This window comes from Cyprinus carpio, chromosome A23 (assembly GCF_018340385.1).
Source record: "Cyprinus carpio isolate SPL01 chromosome A23, ASM1834038v1, whole genome shotgun sequence".
Classification (NCBI taxonomy): domain Eukaryota; kingdom Metazoa; phylum Chordata; class Actinopteri; order Cypriniformes; family Cyprinidae; genus Cyprinus; species Cyprinus carpio.
The window spans coordinates 15,339,937-15,358,337 of record NC_056594.1 but is presented as its reverse complement, the minus strand read 5'-3'; the positions used below and the strand labels follow the sequence as shown (position 1 = coordinate 15,358,337).

General features: G+C 36.3%; 1 protein-coding gene across 2 annotated transcripts in view; it reads right to left on the bottom strand.

Moving 5' to 3' along the window:
* LOC109082698 (segment polarity protein dishevelled homolog DVL-1-like) overlaps nt 1-18,401 on the bottom strand; it is a 32,977-nt gene extending 14,576 nt beyond the window's left edge. Inside the window, exons 1-4 of one of the 2 annotated variants that reach the window (XM_042713371.1) lie at nt 17,946-18,401; nt 9,395-9,464; nt 7,763-7,884; nt 3,595-3,713 (exon numbers count right to left, since the gene is read on the bottom strand). In XM_042713371.1, coding sequence (XP_042569305.1) covers nt 3,595-3,713; nt 7,763-7,884; nt 9,395-9,464; nt 17,946-18,115 — 481 coding nt within the window. In that variant the 5' untranslated portion in view covers nt 18,116-18,401. The remainder of the gene's footprint in view (nt 1-3,594; nt 3,714-7,762; nt 7,885-9,394; nt 9,465-17,945) is intronic. The other variant, XM_042713372.1, reaches the window with a different exon arrangement.

Here is an 18,401-nt window from a genome sequence, read left to right as displayed (position 1 = left end):
TGCATACATAAATAAATGCATGTGTGTTATTAATATATATTTAAAACATGACTGAATGCTTTATCATGACAGCTTTCTGGGTTTAACAGCTCTACTATGCATGACTGTTTCTGGAGGAGAAAGGGGGAGTTCAGACGTACACATGCTAAACGACAGATGCTGTACTTCAAAGACAGACCCAAAAAAACACAAGTACAGTGTGGATCACAACCATTAACTCAGTGTTGGGAATTAACTTAAAGTACTGACACTACAGAAGCACTCCATAGGGGTCTGATGTCTCTAACAGACATTTGTAAACACAGAGGTTCAACAACTATCAATAAATCATCAGTATCTTCAGCAAGCACACAAACACCTCCATCTGTCGCTTGTGTCTAACAGTTTCACTGCTAATGAAGCTGCACTAATTAATGCACTTGGCACTAATGAGGTGCAAACAGCAGGAGAAATGGCGAGGAAGAGCATGAAATTATTCTAGTGGACAGAACTGGAGGAGGAGCGGGGCTTCTACAAATACATCAGATCAGGGTCGTAACCACCATAGACATTGAGGGGGACAAGTCCCCCCAATAATTAAAAGTGGCCAAACTGCCCCCCCACCCCCCAATATTTGAAATTCTTGCATTGATCTGCTGCACTCCATTACGCAGCGCTCTTGTTAGGATGACAAAGCCTTTAATAGTTATATCTTCAGCGTGCTCTGCCGCTATGGTCTAACAGCACTTGTCAATGTCACAATGACTAAGATGGTCAATCAAGTCAAAGTAGGCAGGTTTTTTTACCTGCTATTTTACCTCCTCATTGTTGAGTAATATAATGTAGCGATCCCACAGACTGTAAAAAAAAAAAAAGAGCGATCCAGTATCAAAGCTATTATTTATAAAAGTCGCGGGGCAGCGGGCCATACACAATGAGTTTCTCTGCTCTGATTTGTGTGCAAGTGGTGTGTGTGTGTGTGTGTGTGTGTGTGTGTGTGTGTGTGTGTGTGTGTGTGCATTAATATAGCTTTTTATGCACTGCCGTTCAAAAACAGTTAGATTTTTTATTATTTTTACTAGAGTCTCTTATGCTCATCAAGGCTGTATTTATTTGATCAAAAATACAGAAAAAAACATTAATACTGTGAAATATTAAATATTGTTTTCCTATTTTACATGTACATTTATGCATTTAGCAGACGGTTTTATCCAAAGTGACTTACAGTGCATTCAGGCTAACATTTTTTTATCTAACATGTATTCCTTGGGAATCGAACCCACAACCTTTTGCACTGCTGAAACAATGCTCTACCACTGAGCCACAGGAACACACTGAATTTTCAGCATCATTACATGTTGTGCTGCTTTTAATTTTTTTTATTATTATTATTATTATTATTATTATTATTATTATTTGATGAATAAAATGATTAAAAAAAATAACATTTATTTAAAATAGTAATCTTTTCTAACAATATATGTCTTTACTATCACTTACTAATACTAAAAGTATTAATTTCTTAAAAGAAGAAGAAGAATACAGAAACAATTTACTGACCCCAACCTTTGATTAGTAGTGTATACTGTAACACAAAAATTATTTTTGGATTAACAGTCTTCCTTTTAACTTTTTATTTACAAATGAATCCTGAAAAAAAGTATCACAAATCCCAAACAATATGAAGCAGCAAAAATGTTTCTAACATTGATTATAAATCAGCATATTAGATTGAATTCTGAAGGAAGACTGGAGTAATAATGTTGATAATTCAGCTTTGTTTCACAAGGAATAAATTATATTTTTAAGTATATTAAAATATAAAACTGTTATTTTAAATTGCAATAATATTTCACAAAATTAAGTTTTCTTTTTCCGTATTTTTGATAAAATAATGCAGCCTTGATGAAAGAAATGTATTAAAAAAAAAAAAAAAAAAAAACTTAAACATACCGATTCCAAACTTTTGAACGTCAGTGTGTGTGTGTATATCAAATATATATATAGCCTATATTGGTCCCCCCCAATGTTCAAGACATGGTTACGGCCTTGCATCAGATAGATGTGAGAAAGTAGCAATGCTCTATCATACTATTCTATACAGTAAGAGGCCGAGGAAATAGCTTCAACAATGTAAACAGTCTAGATAAAGTTGGCACTTTCTCAATCACCTTGAAATCTATTGACAACACACACACAAAAACTTTTATTTTTTAAGGGAAAAATATCATGTGCCGGGAGCATTGTTTGTTGTTTGCTGAATATTTTTTCCTGCAAAAGGAAGCTTTTATGTTTCCAAGTGACCTCTTTTTACCCAGAGATCAACTCAGCATGCACACGAACAAAAATAAACTTTCTGTACTGGTTTAAAACAAACTTCCAGTAAATGACCACAGAGCAGGGTCATTCTGGGAAAAAATTCTGAAGAAATCAATTACATCCTGCAACACACCTGTGTCAACTTTGGAGCTTTAAAAATGAGGAAGTTGAAATAATGATATTGAAATTAATAATATTGTTTTTCTGAAGAAAGATATGATAAGACAAGATAAGACATGTATAGTGATGAAGCCAAAATATTAAATGTCATAGATGAAAATTCACTGAGTAATTCACTATTAATATGATCTTTTTCACCCGAGATTCAGAGGGGGCTAAAAATGACTTCAGAAAGATTGGCAGGTCTGTTAGTAAAATCTGTTGACTTTAGCAATCTTTGTTGCATTGCATTATCAGTGGTCGAAAACCAAATGTGGGTTTTCAGCCCCTGAAAATGGGTAATATTCAACAATCTGAATATGGAGCTGCATTGAGATCCCCATATCTCTGGGACTGAACAATGTAGGGCCTTGAAATGGAAGATTCCAAAAGAAAAGTTTATTAAGAACTAGAATCTAAAATCATATTGCGATATCTTTGATACTTCTTGAGAATGGGCATGCAAACTTTGGGAAAAAGGTTTTGACAGAAGGAAACAAGATACATTTCTAGTTTCAACATTATTTGTTCTTCAGACATTCCTCTTTAAAAGAAAATAAGTATTCTATTTATGCAAAGTGGTTTTCTATTTGGTTTTTAACCACTGAAGATGTGTACAGTTTAACAAATTACTGCTGAAGCTATACTGAAATTCAAACCAAACCATATTGGGCCTTTAAAATGAAGATGCCAAAAGGAAAGTTTGTTAAGACCCAATATCCAAAAAGGGCATTAAGATATCTTTAATATTTCTTGAGTTACAGGCATGCAAACTTTTGAGAAAAAAAACTTTAAAAGTGCTATCTTATCTTATCTTTCTTTAGAAAAAATATTAGCAAAATCAAAAATGTGAAAGTTTCTGAAATTTGACACGGAATGAGCCATAAAATGTTACAAAAGATTTCCAAATGCTGTTTTTCTGAACTTTATATTCAAAACCATCAAAACTTCAAACTATTACAGTTTCCACAAGAACATCAAGCAGTACAAGTGTTTTTAACATTGACAATAATATTAATTAATAAAATAATAATGTCATATGTATCATATGTTTCCGGATCCCTGGCACATGATATGTGATGTGTGTAAAGTGTGAGAACGGCTCTGTTTGGCTGAGTACTGTTCAAAGTCACTCACACTTACTTTCTCGTGCCCTCCTGTGAGCTCGCTCCCTCTCCCGCTCTCTCCGCTGGCTCTGGAGAGACTCCGTCCCCGTCTCTGTGTCCAATCCATCCCGACTACTCACAGCATTGGCACTAGTACACACATATACACACACACACACACACACACACACACACACACACAAAAAGAGAAAGGTGTCTTAATTATATGGTCTCGAAACCATCTTCATAATACAGTTGGCCACAAAAGTGAAAAAAAAAGTTCTGGGAAACCTTCTGAAATTATGATTACCTACATTCAATTTTATCACCAACAGATATTTCATTGTTTAGGGGTATATGATTTATAGCCATTCATTTTCAGCAGCTGTCACTATTTATTCAAAGCTGAGAACGTAGAATATGATAAAGCATTTAGGACCAGGAGTTTTAAACCCTGCAAGCCTGTGGTCGGACCCCCAGAGGAGTAGGTTGGGGGTAAATGAGGCTGCAATGTAATGTGGGAATGAATAATTGTATGCGGATATGCTAAAGGTTAGTTATTCTAGCAGAGTGGGTAAAGTGCTTTTGCTCAGTGCAGAAAAGAAACATGAGGTTGGTGAGAACACATGCAAAGATGCACACACATGATAACACATGAGAAAAAAAAGCTGTAATTTTTGCATGGTTCCTCTGGAAAAATAAATAAACAGCATAATGACTGTGATAATGAGGAAGTGACATTTCTGTATGTATTTTAGCATAAAAACGTACATCCAGGATCATGGGTTCAATATCCAAGGAATGCATAAATTCAGTCTTGAATGCAATGTAAGTCACTTTGGATAAAAGCATCTGCTAAAAGCATAAATACATATAAATATAAATGACTGCCACACTATTTCTACCTACAGAACAGAAGCAGTAAATGTAATTTGATTTAATTAATGTTAATACACATTTAGTAGAGATTTTATGGGCATATTGTTACCGTTAACTGTTTTGCATAATTCTTTTAATAAACTAACCACTATAACAATGCAAATAGTGCTTACAAACTGTCTCCTTCTGAGTGACTATGAATTTTTGTCAGTGTTTTTGCTTTCGTATCCCTTCAAGGGTCTTTCCTAAAGTAAATTTGCCTAGGCATAGATTTACCTATTTAAGCTATAGTTTCAGTTAAAAGCAGTACTTAATAAACATGCATTCACATCTTAAGAAAATCCTTACGTTTAATTTTTGCCATTTTTCTCTGTATTTCAAATCTGTTTCTATAAGTTATCAGCCCAAAGAAAACATACAATTGTTGTTTGAAAAGCTTGTGAATATCCATTGAGCGCTGCTAACATCTATTTAAATCTGCTCAAGGACAAGAAAGTAGAAAAACACCCTTGTAATTTAATGATTATACTTGGGAGAAATTATATTAAACCAAACAAATAAATAATCCTTGAATGATTTTAAACAATTTCAGAAAATTGTATCCAACTAAAGTTTATTTGCATCCATTCTCCAAAAAGGAAAGTCCCACTCCTCAAGCACAACTAGCTCAAACACAAAGCATTGTGCTTATGTCTCTCTCTGCTGGATAGAGTCTGTTACTTCATCAGTACGGTGATAATTCACCAAAAGTACATCAATCAAAACACCAAAATGTATGCATTAATTCAGTGGGTCTCAACGGTTAAGACATATATTTAAATTGGGTCACAGGTCTGTGCTGAGAGCAAATTGGAGGGAGAAACAAAGCTAAATGCAAATAATAACAATCTTCTAATGGCAAAGGTAGCACAGAAGTGCTTCATTTAGGTGTCTTTACACAGACTGTTTAATGCTGCGTAGACATGGCAATTTATACAGCAATTAAAACTGTATAATTTGATACTAAGGGCTTAATTGAACAGAACAGGCATAATTTAGTCTGGCATTGCATCTTTACACTGAATTTTGAGCAGGCACTAAGCAGTCTTAACTTAGCTGCGCAAAGATGCCTTAATATAATCATGCATAATTAGGACAGCAAAATACAAAATCTTGTGGAATTTAAAAACAAGAGAGAGATCACTATTTGATTTGCTGTTGACTTCAAATGCAAAGTTAAAAAAAAAAAAAAAATTTAAGCAATTAAAATATAATTTGGCCTGATTTACAATGGCTTACAAATAACTTCCCAAAATGAACAAAATTGTGAAATCAGTGTAAAATATATCTTATCACACAATGGTATTAAATACCATTTATTGTACATATCTTATACTCTTTGAGTAAGTATATGTTGTATTTACAGGGGGACAGTTTAGTCCTGGGGAGACCGAGGCAGCTGTGTCACCCTGCAGAGCAACGTAGACGGGTGCTTTTAGTGTCCACTAATCCGGATTAGCTGCTCAAGGGACAGCCGAAAACATACTCTCCTCACCCTACCAAATGTATTCAGCAGGACCAATAAATAATGCACAGCACAAAGGGAGCAGGCAGAGGATAACATTTGGTTACTTGCTAATGCTTACAGTGACACTTTTATAATGGAAATGAGGGAGATTTCTTGTGGGAGAAACATTCATTTTAATTTCAAGTAAAATTGGCCGGTAGTCTGTTGCAGAGACCATGAGGGAGAGGACTGATGGGAGAAAGGAAGTGGTCTGCGGTTCACCTTGACATGTTCTGGCACTAGATGGCACTAGACACTATAGAAAACAACTGGTGAGAATTCTCTGGTGGGGTGAGAAGGCTACAATTCAGAACACCACCAAAAAAGTCAGAAAGTCAAACATTAGATAAAGAAATCACAGGACTTATACAAAGTGAACAGGTGCAACAGAGATGCACAAAGAAAGGCTGCTGCCCTGAAGCTCGTTGATCTAAATTTAGCTTTCAACATCTTCAATAGGAACAAAGAGAATATTTAATCTGTGTGTTTGCGGCAGAAGCACAACATAACCAGATATGCAACAGTGCATAACTCTCAAAGCCTTTTTTACAGCTCAAGCAACATTAAAGTGTTTTTAGAACCTCAAGCAAACGGAGAGAAGAAATTAGTCTGATTGGTTTTAGCAAACCTGTTTTTGTTGTTTATTGAAGCAAATGGTTCAAGAGATATGTATATAATTATGTGCATAACAATTATTGAAGAAAGAAAAAAACATGATCACTTGAACCTTGCACACACACACACAACACAGAAACAGTGAGTCAATTTAATAAAATCATTTAAACGAATACGTCCAAGAAAGATTCATTCATGAATCCGATAAGACTATCACTAAAATACTTTAATGTTATGAAATCTGTAATTGGTATTTGCCCAAGAACATGAATTAATATTGTGGGCAGCTGTGTATGAGTGGAAGGAGGCATTGCTACATGACTGGTTGAAGACCTGACCGCATGAATGCTGGTAAATCAAACAAACACATTGAACTTTGTGAGGCAAACATGTGTCCTATTAGAATGGAGCTCAAGAGACAGGCGCTGGAATTGGACTGTGATTCACACGTGGCTCCCAGAAGGACAAGAATGATATTTTCCCTCCAGCTGGATAACAGACATCTGCTACTGCTGTGACTGTGGTCAGGAACTCAGAACAAATTAAATCAAATCAGCGGTTTTGTAATGCTTGTCAGAAGTGTGCGTGTTTTTGTGTGTGTGTGTGTGTGTGTGTGTGTGTGTGTGTGCATTCTATGAGTGTATTCCAGTTTATTTCACTAAACACAAAACAGTTAAAAAGTAATATTGTGAAATATTATTATCATTTTATATTTTAATATGGCTTAAAATGTAATATATTCCTGTGATGGCAAAGCTGAATTTTCAGCAGCCATTACTCCAGTCTTCAGTGACTCTTTGATGAAAGAACAGTATTTATTTTAAACAAAAAAAAAAATGTACAATATCTTTTTTGTCTCTTTTGATCAATTTAATGCATCCTTACTGACCCCACACTTCTGAACGGCAGTGTATGTTTGAAAACGAATAATGATTAAGATGTGCACATGCGTCTCTTGCATATTCAAAGGGTCGTATAAAATATAAAATACCAACAGGAAGAACTTGACCCTTTGACCTAAATTTATACATTTCATGATCTTTATTTGTTGTAAATCAGGTTATAACAGGATGTGACCTTATAAGACCTCAATGGTGTACTACGGGCCTAAAAAGTGAGTATTGAATGTCAGACTAATTATTTGCACGGCATTACTCACTGGAAGGAGGGGGGTCTGGAATCTCCAATCCCTCCAGTTCGCTCCAAGGGTGGCGGCAGCTCTTTGTGGCTCTCTGTGCACTGAGATCCACCATCCGAGTGTGTGCCTTCAGCCAACACCAACTACAGCCAAACACACACACACACACATAATTACCCACAAAGGCTTCAGGAAGAAACTCTCTAGATTAACTACTAGCCCTGCATAAATAAGTAGACCAGCAGAAGGAAGAGAAGAGAGTGCATTTGTTTGAGCAGACAGGAGAGTGAAACATGGACCCTTTAAGGCAAGTCAGTTCACTTGGCAGGCTTCTCGATAAAGGCCCTGGGCGGCTATTTCAACATATTTCAAATCAGCAATAAAATATGACCACGATGGTAGCAGTACTGATGCATACTTTGCTCAAATCACACACAAGACAATTGAGGTTGGTCCAGTTAAATTTCAAGCAACAGAATAGCAAATATTTATATGAGTGGTCCAACGACTCCACCTTATTCTATCAGAAACAAAAAAAGGTGGCTTATGATGTGGTGAAGTGCTTTCATGATCCAAATAATGGGTGGTAGATGTTTGATACCTGAGACTATAACCCTATAAACACTATTGTTCATATTCTCTGCAAAAACCAATAATAAAACCTCGAAGTACGGCAGAAATCCAATGCACTGTTAAATGTTAAAGTAGTGATCATGTTATGGTATACTGAAGGTCTCCATGTTTGGACAGCAGGCAGTGAAGCACATATTTTAGTGGAGCACAGTTCAATGTCATGTATCACAGCATGTCTGTGCAGCTCTGTGCAGCTGGATGCTCGCTGGAGTCCACTAACCTGTATTTTGCACCTCACATCAACTCTACACAACACTATGGGTATAACACCTGCTTGTAGGAGTGTAGATGTGTATTTTAGAGGCAATTATCAGATTCATTATTATTCTGCTGGTTCTTAAGAGTCATTCCTTCAGGAATCAGACTACACTGGTCGCACTGTATTGGTTTATTCACTATAAAGAAACAGTTTATTAGAGTCATTGATTCAAGAATCGAAAACACTAGTAATGCTGTATTGGTTTATTCACTAAAAAGAACCAGCTCATAAGAGTAATTTGTTCAGAAATCAGACTACACAGGTTGTGCTGCATTGGTTTATTGACTAAAAAGAAATCATGAGAGAGGAATCGGAATACACTGGCTGCACCTTATTGGTTTATTTACTAAAAAGAAATAGTTCAATAGAGTCAATTGTTCAAGAATCAGACTGCACTGGTCATACTGTATTTGTTTGATTCACTAAAATGAACCAGTTTATAATCGGACTGTACTAGTTGTGCTTTATTGATTTATTCACTTAAAAGAACTAGTTCACAAGAATCACGTTCAGGAATCAGACTACACTGGTTTCGTTGTATTTGTTTGATTCACTAAAAAGAACCAGTTCATAAGAATCATTCATTCAGGAATTTGTTTTCTGTGTTTGTTCCCCTAAAACTAGCCAACAGACTGGCCTGAGAGACCTATAAAAAAATAACTGTTTTAAGCTGTTTTTTTCCAGCAGCGTTGATACACTGATATTCTGTAATGTCACAATCTGTCCAATACAGAGAGGAGGGCACCATCTGTCTCACTTACCCAGGACACAACTCTGCCGTTGAAGCAGGGCAGCTTGGCATTATCTTTAGAGATTTCTTCTTTGACAACTCTGCGGGAAAGAACACAAACTGTTAGGGACTCTGTGAGACCAGCACCCAGGATTGCACACCAGTGTTTCCATCTATTTGCAAAAGCTGAGGCATACTGAAAGCATGTCACGCTCAAACAGCGGAATTTTCCACTTAGTTCACAACTGCTGGCTGCTCATGATGAGAATGCTGAACACCCCTGTTGACCGACTACTCTGTTGAAATCTACTCAGTTTTACAACAGGCCTCATTAGTACCTCACACACGTTCCAGACTACCTACTAAAACTGCTCTTGCCGGACTGATACAGTGGCTTAGTATAAATGTAGATCTAATGTTTCTCTAAGTGTGTGAGCGTTTTTGAGTGTTGAGGGTCTGTACATATATATACACATTCAAGTGAGGGCACATTTATATGTGTGAAAGGTGCAGCAGGGGTGTCAGGGCACAGGAGGTTATTAATAGAGTAAGTGAGTGTGTTAGCAGAGTGTCCATCCCAGGCTGTAAATTCCCTACGTAAATACCACACAGTTACCCTTTAACCCTCCCAGTCGAGGTTCAGCAGTCACACACCTGTTGGTCTCCTGTAACTTTACACAGGCCTAGAGTGTCCACAGTCCAGACACACATATACAAACCACACGAGACTGGCAAAATCACCACTAATTGCAATCTAGTAATTGACCTAATAAAATATACCTATATTAAAACATATTCGCATATGAACAACCAATAAAGTTACAGTGATTTCTCACAAGCCAACTTGTGTCACTTGCTGTTCAGTAAGTGAGCCTTAAATTGTGTGTTCATCAACTTTTCTATGGTTCATAATTGTCTTTGATTCATAAATAAGAACTAACTCGCAAATTGAACTACACTGGTTACAGTGTGCTTTTGATTCACTAGAATTCAGAAGATTTGTTCGTTCAGGATTCAGAATACATTGGGTGCATTGTAATTTTTTTGAATTACTAAAAATAACCAGTTATTAGTCATTTGTTTGGGAACCCTATCTACACTGGTCACACTGAATGCTATTGATTCACTATAAAAAGAAGCAGATCATACAAGTAATCTGTTCAAGAATCGACTACAATGGCCATGCTGCATTTGTTTGTTTGCCAAGAAGAACCAGTTTATTAGATTCATTTGTTCAAGAGTCAGACTACACTGGTTTCTCTGTATTTGTTTGATTCACTAAAAAGAACGTGTTCCTTAAGAGACATTAGTTCAAGAACTGCACTACACATAATTGATACATTAAAAAGAGTCATTTGTTCGGGAATCAGACCACACTAGTCGTGCTGTATATGAAACGAAAAAACACTTGGTTCTGGTATTTTCCTCTGTTCCCAACCCAAGAAAGAACCCAAAAGCTTAGCACCTGCAATCAAAAGTTACGGATCAACATGAACGCAAACATTTCTTATATTCTTCAAATACCAAACAAATTTATGGTATGAATGCATGTTGTAGATTATGACATTAAGAGTGTCTTTAAGTAATGTTAACCACAGATTTTATTTTAATCAAAAATTTAACACAACCACTCTAAAAACCCATTAGAAGTTCAGGGAACAAATGACGAATTAGCCCTCCGGGTTGGCCTAGAGACTGATGTCATGACTGAACAGCTCTATGCAGCATCCTCCTCTCTGCGTTATATCATGTACTAGCTTGTACATTTCTAACTTTTTGTACCTTGGTTAACATCTTATGTTACTGTCTCTTTAAGATAAACAGCTGGATCAAAGCATCTGCTACATGAATAAATGAAGAACAGATGTAACATTAGTAATCATATATTGACCACAACATAAAAATCAATATTGTGCAGTCAGTGGTAAAATGTGCTGACAGAGCATAATGATTTGAGAAATTCCAGCAGCCTGTCGTAATTATAATGTCTTCCTCTCTGCTCCTCCAGAACTTCCAGGTTACATCACCCACACGGCTGTGAGACTGAGGAGGTGAGTTAAGTGGGACAGAAGGATGATGATAACATGGTCTTGTGGAAAGAGTTACAAAACAAGGAGAGTTTCTGCAGCCTGTGCAAGCGTCCTGAGCCCAGCACAGGAAACTGGGTGTAACTCTAGTCATGGTTAGGATTAGGAAGTGTTTGTGTCCTTTCAAGAGGTCTTTACAATATACAGCAACATACACAGAGGTGTGTGGGGGTGGTCATAAGGAAGTATGTTTGTCCAAACTTGAGGAAAGTAATGCATTTGGTTACACACTGGAGTTTAAATCTGTTCTTCTGGGTAATAATATCAGCTTCAAACTTAAAATTTCTTGAAACTAGCTAACACTCTTTCCTGAAGGGATAGTTCACCAGACCCGATGAAACTTTTGTCGTCATTTACTCATTCTCATGTCATTCCAGCTTCTGTGTAATACAAAAGAAGATATTTTGGAAAATACTGTATTGTTTTCTGTCCATGCAATGTATGTCAATGGGTTCCAATGCTTTTTTGGACGCATTTGACTAAAACTGTATGGACAGTTAACTTGAAACATTCTTCTGAATATCTTCTTTTGTGTTCTGCAGAAGAAAGTCAGTCATACAGGTTAAGACAATACAACATTTTAAATCTGAATGGTTCTAGCCTGTGCAAAACTGACCATCATGATGCTAGCATGCTATGGACGGTTGCCAGATTGTTGCTATGGGTTACTAAGGTGTTCTGTGTGGTCTTTTGCATGTTACTATGCAGTTGCTAGCGTGTTAGCCCTCCAGCGAATGTCTATGATATTCTGGTTTCTCTTTTCTAAATCTAAGGAATCAGTTTAATCCAGTGCTGTTACTGTTAACTACAGCTAAAACTATTAGAAATATTTTCATCAAATGAATTAAAGCTGAAATATATATATATATATATATATATATATATATATATATATATATATATATATATATATATATATATATATACATATATATATATATATATATATATATATATATATACACATATACATAGATATATATTTATTTAAAGATCTATTTTAATATATTTTAAAAATAATCTGAATAAATATTTTATTAAAAAATAGAAATGTCACCTTGGCAACTGAAATACATTTGATGTACAATTTTTAAGTACTAAAATTGCTTAAACTAAAACTGAAATAAATATAAACAATTAAATTAAAAAAAGGCAAAAACTAATCAAAATGACAAATTAATGATTTAAGAAAATTACTAAAAGAAACTAAAGTTAAAATACAAAATGAAGGTATAAAAATAGCAATAAATACTATAGTACGTGAATAATCCTAAAATAACACTAGTTTTATTATCTGCCAGGCAAAAATCTTACATTAGATCACTTAGAAAATAAAAAGCACAACTCTCCTCAACCAGTCACACAATTTATGGTACAATTCATATTAATAGCCCAAACGGCCTGAGTTTAATAATTAAGGTTGGTGAAAAGAGTAAATAGTGATGCAAGCACCTGATGACATTCCCAGTGAGATCTAACAGATGAAAATCAATATATAACCATGCACATGCCTTTATTCAAAAACCTATAGGGCTTTTCTGACTAGCAAGCACATGGTAATGATATCATTTATCTACTTCAGGGATTTCCTGTGATGTGGGAGCATTCCATCTGTGAGCTGCGGCACAGCTTAGCATGATCCTATAACAAATAATGAGGGCCGAGACGAGGGCAAGCTCTGTCCGATTAATGCCTGATCATCAGAATGAGACCATGAGATTATTTCACCTACAAGCTGTTAAGAACAGAGTGCCACTTCCATATCACTTCCAGTCAAAAGCTAACCAAATCCCTTCACACAACACGCGACAGCAGCACTTTAAAAATGAATCACAAAAAAATACATTAACTTGGCCTGACATGGAGGAATCCATTACAGCGTAACCATTAGTTAAAACACAAGCGCTCTATAAGCAATGTGTACTGAACAAAGGCAGCTTAAAAGCCAATGAAATCCATCTGGATCATTACGCACAGTCTTCATTCATACGCTCCACTGATATCTTGTTAAACAAATCAGATTTATTTAAGATTATGTTTTCCAACAATCACACGCAGCAGCAGCAGTGAAATGGAGGTAACTGGCATGCATCAGCCCTCAGAGAGATGGTGTTTGGGTGTCTGCCGCTGCTATCATCCTCAAAACCGGTTTACAGGGGTATTAACAGACTGTGGAGGATAATATCAGAAGATATTATCAGAAGCAGCAGAATGTTGTTTATTATTACAGAGGACGAACACAGTGGGGATCTATGGCAGTAATAGTGGGATTAGCGATGTTTATATTGGACACTGTTGGGCTAGTTATGATGTGATAATAAGGGGTGTGTCTCTATGCCTTCCCAGAGTTCATAGGTTCATCTCATCGCTGATCTGTAAATGTAAACACTAACTAACCCACATTACAGAGGCCCATTTTTGTGCATTTGAGATCTCACAAGACTTGTGCTGGTTGGATTTCTTCCTGCTTTATGAATGGTTGAAGCATGAACAATGCAATGCTGTCTAAAAATAATAACCGCATTTAGCTGCACACAAAATAACTCAACTCCCCCTGAGACGCGTTTAAGGTTCGGAAATGTGTCCAGATCCAAGTTGTGACTCATAGTTTTGTCGTCAAGCATACTGAGCCTCAAAGTAGGACTGCTTGGTTATGGCAAAAATCATCATTTTTATGATTAGCAGTGGTCATAAGACCAAAATCTTATGAGTATGTTTTTTTCACAATAACAATATAGAGTATATTTTGCTGGACAAATGATTGCTATAATAACACAATTTTAGATACCAATGGAATTTCGTAATTCTTGATACCAATTTCGATGCCACAGCAGAAACTAATACTAGGCTAACTAATGTAATAAAAAAAAAGTCTTGATTTTTGCTTTTTCATAATCACTGAAAGCCAAAACCGAAATTGAAACTAAAATTCAATTAATCGCACAGCCCAAACTCAAAGGATCCTATATATAGGCCCAAGCTACTACTTCACATTTTAGCACAACAAAGTAGCCAAGGAGAACCTAGTAAACCACAGCAGTCTGGAACTGAAGGTCAAGCGTTGTTTGTTCAAGCAATCTACTTCACGGTCACCAGGGCCAACTGTGCATTCAGTGCTAGGTGTAACAGGAAAGCAACGCTGTTAGTAAACTCTCCTATGTTAACAGGAAAAGAGAGTTTTTTTTAGAAGGTCATGCTAGAACACCAACATGTGTTGTGGTGCATATGTGAGTTTAAAAGGGTCTGGTGAATGGCAGGCTAATAGCCTTAGCTATGTGGGATTAAAGAGGTCTTCAAATTGAAATTGTGAGAAATAACCACATTTGGTACTGCAGAGGAGCATTTCCATCCTGGACATGTCACTAAACATCAGGGCATGTTTGTGTGTATTTTCAGATCAAATGAGACAGTCATCTCTGAACAGGAATAATCCAGAGACTCTTTAGAAGTTAACACGGGAAGCCAAGATCAAATTTATCTATTTATCCACCAATGACATTACATAAACAGATATTATAGCCGAATAGAACGGTATTGTGTGAAAGTGTGGACGCTAATATAGTTATTGTTATAGCTATAGTTATCATTCTTGGTCTGAAGAGGCCTTTAGTCAGTTCAATAGACTTTTGAGAAAAAAATACTTTAAAAGAAACTCATCCAAAATTGACAATACCAGTTAGAAGTCAGCATATATGTACTATTATAGATAGCAGCAACCATAATTAAAAAAAAAAAAAAAAACTCCAATGCCACCCAATATTGATTATATAGTATTTGCTATGTAACAACTGAGAAATGAATAGCTTGTAATTATGATCTGCTATTTTTATTGCTATTATAATTACATTTAACAGCAAGTAATATAACAGGCACTGTTTCTGTTTAAGAACATAGTTTCCTGTAGAATAAACTTCTTATTTTGCTACAGCTTCAATATGGTTAGAATATTGCTACTTAAAACACTAGATGACCTATTGTGAATGACTACGAATACAAATTTGACTCAATTTCAAAATGACAATGTTTAACAATCACAGAAAAATAGAAAGCTGAAAGGACAGCTGCTCGTTTTATCTGACAGCCTGTTTGCCATTTGGAAATATTAGACAACTGATCCATTCATGTTGGGTGACTCTGACAAATTAGAAAGTGACAGTTCTGCTTGACAGCTGATGGTACGCAGTCTCTCACTTCCCCTCAACTAACCTCAGTCTATTGGTCATTTTGAAGTGACAGAAAATGACTGAAATTCTGCTACACAAATGAGTTTGCTGTCTGAACAAATTAGGACCTGTGAGATGTTAATTGGATATGAAGATTATGTTTGATGTCTTCCTTTTATCTGGTCAACGATGGTCAGTGTATCTGACCCATCTGTCTAACATGGAAGTACTTCTAATAAATTTTAACTTAATTTTAACTAAATTGAGAGTGTGTTTGTTTTAGAGTTATGAAAGGTGCTGTCTCCTTTCAAAATCAGGCTGACTTTGTCATGTCATGTTCAGATTTTCTAGTATGATGCCTCTGAATGCCAGGCCTAAACTTCAAAAGCTTCAAATCCAGGGAAACCAGAGCACTGTCAAAAGGAGTTACAACAGAAGACACTGTATTAGGAAATAACCATGATATATTTGAACCATGTGGATAACTGAAGCATGCCACTGGAGTTGACAAAATTAGCTCTGTTGCAGTGCATGTGTGGTGCTGTGGCAAGCCATTTAACGTATTAATTAAAACAAACTAGTATTCATTATGTTACTAGTAATTATGTTTAAGTAATCAGACAGTGACTAGTATCTTTTTCAATTTCACTTATAACTAGAACCGCTTCAGATATTAGTAGGCATTATTTTTGCTACTTGTCACTTAAAGGGAAACTCCACCCCAAAATGAAAATTTTGTCATTAATCAGTTACCCCCATGTCATTCCAAACCCATAAAAGCTTAGTTCATCTTTGGAACACAATTTAAGATATTTTGGATGAAAACCTGGAGGCCTGTGACTGTCCCATAGTCTGCCAAGTAAATAACAGTGTCAAGGTCCATAAAAGGTATGGAAGTCGTCGTCAGAATACTCATCTGCCTTCATACGTGCAATCTGGGTTATATGAAGCGACAGGAACACTTTTTTAAAGCGAAGAAAACAAAAATAATGACTTTATTCAATAATTTCTTTGTCAACGGTCTCCTCTGTGTCACTCCATATCACCGGATGCCCTTCTGTAACATCCGCGCCACAAGGATGCGCTGTTTTATTTCAAATCAAAGCTAAATACACGCAGAAACAGCGCATCCTTGTGGCGTGTATGACACAGAAGCGCATACACAGCATACGGTGATATGGGGAGACACAGAGGAGACCATTGAAAAAGGAATTATTGAATAGTCATTATTTTTGTTTTCTTCGCTTACAAAAAATGTTCCCGTCGCTTCATATAACCCAGATTGCAATACTCCATTGGCAGATGGAGTATTTTGACGATGACTTTCATACCTTTTATGGACCTTGACATTGTTATTTACATGGCAGTCATGGAACGACATGGGGGTAAGTGATTAATGACAAAATTTTCATTTTGGGTTGGAGTATCCCTTTAATAGTGAATATCTTAATACTGAAGTTACTTCTATCGTTACTTGTATATAAAACAAAGAAAAAACATTTTTTTTGTTACTGACTTCTATGGTCACCTGTGGTTCAGACAGTAAAACAAACCAGTAACTGTTAGAACCGTTATGGGGAAAAAATAAAAAAGCTGCAATTTGTTGCCAGTTTCAATAATTAAGCAACAAGTCACTGTTGGGGAAAAATGTAAGTAAAGGAATAAGTAGCAGTATGTACTGAAAAATCACTAGACTGATGTAATAAATTTAAATAGTAACAACTGGAACAAGCATTCGTCCAATAAATATCCAATTACTAATGAAAATGAAACTTGGATACTGGATTACTTAGTATATACAAAATGTAACTTAATGAAAAGACTAGGTAGTAAGGAATAATGCTGCCCTCAAGTGCACCTTAGGAAACACCTGTGAGTTGGGAATCCATTATTAGGACAAGTTCTATAAACAAAGCAAATTAATTAGGCTATATTGTGAATCTGAATTCAAAAAGATAAAAAAATATAATTTATATCACTTACTTATACATGTTTACTAGTAAGTAGAATATTTCGATACTTCCGTCTTCACTTTGAAGCTAAACGTAAATGTTAAAGCGGCTTGCCACAGTGGGTTGCTCTGAGCACAAGCACCCGCACCCGCGCAAGAACGCGCACTTTAGAACACGGGTTCAAAGCAGGTGCCAGCAGCAAGAATGTAACAATGTAGCAACGTCACAACGAACAACTAAACGTTCTAAACGCTTTCCAGGTTTGACAGCGTCTATAAGGCACGTGACTGCCAAAATGCTGAGTCGATCATGGGTGTGATCGTGTTTGTTGAATACTAAACCACACTACAATAAGAGCAAAATCATATTTCTCCGCTTACCCGAAATCCTGATCCATAGATTTGAAAAAGAATTTATAACTGTTGACCGGACGGTTGTTGAGGACATTTTTAAAATCCGCCAACGTTACTTTTTCCGGAGAAACCGTCAGTTTCACTAAATAAGGGGTTTCTTCTTCGTCGATATGGTATATAATTTTGGTCTCCGCCATGAGTAGGCTTATATGGGTAGGACAATCATTGACAGAAGAAGGAGCAAGGGTTGCAGCAGCGCGATACAAAATATATTTGTAGACTATAACTCGTCAAGTGCCATTTATGCGCTATAAGGCGACATTGCTGGTTGCCGCTTTCACGTAGGCAAACAAAAATCCTGGTCTTCAACGGAGCGAGCGGTTCCAGACATAATGGGAGCGTGCGCGTCTCTATTACGGCGTCAATGTTTCTCTCTGATCGCCAGTTAAACAGGAAGGGACGGTTCACATCCCTATGAGCTGG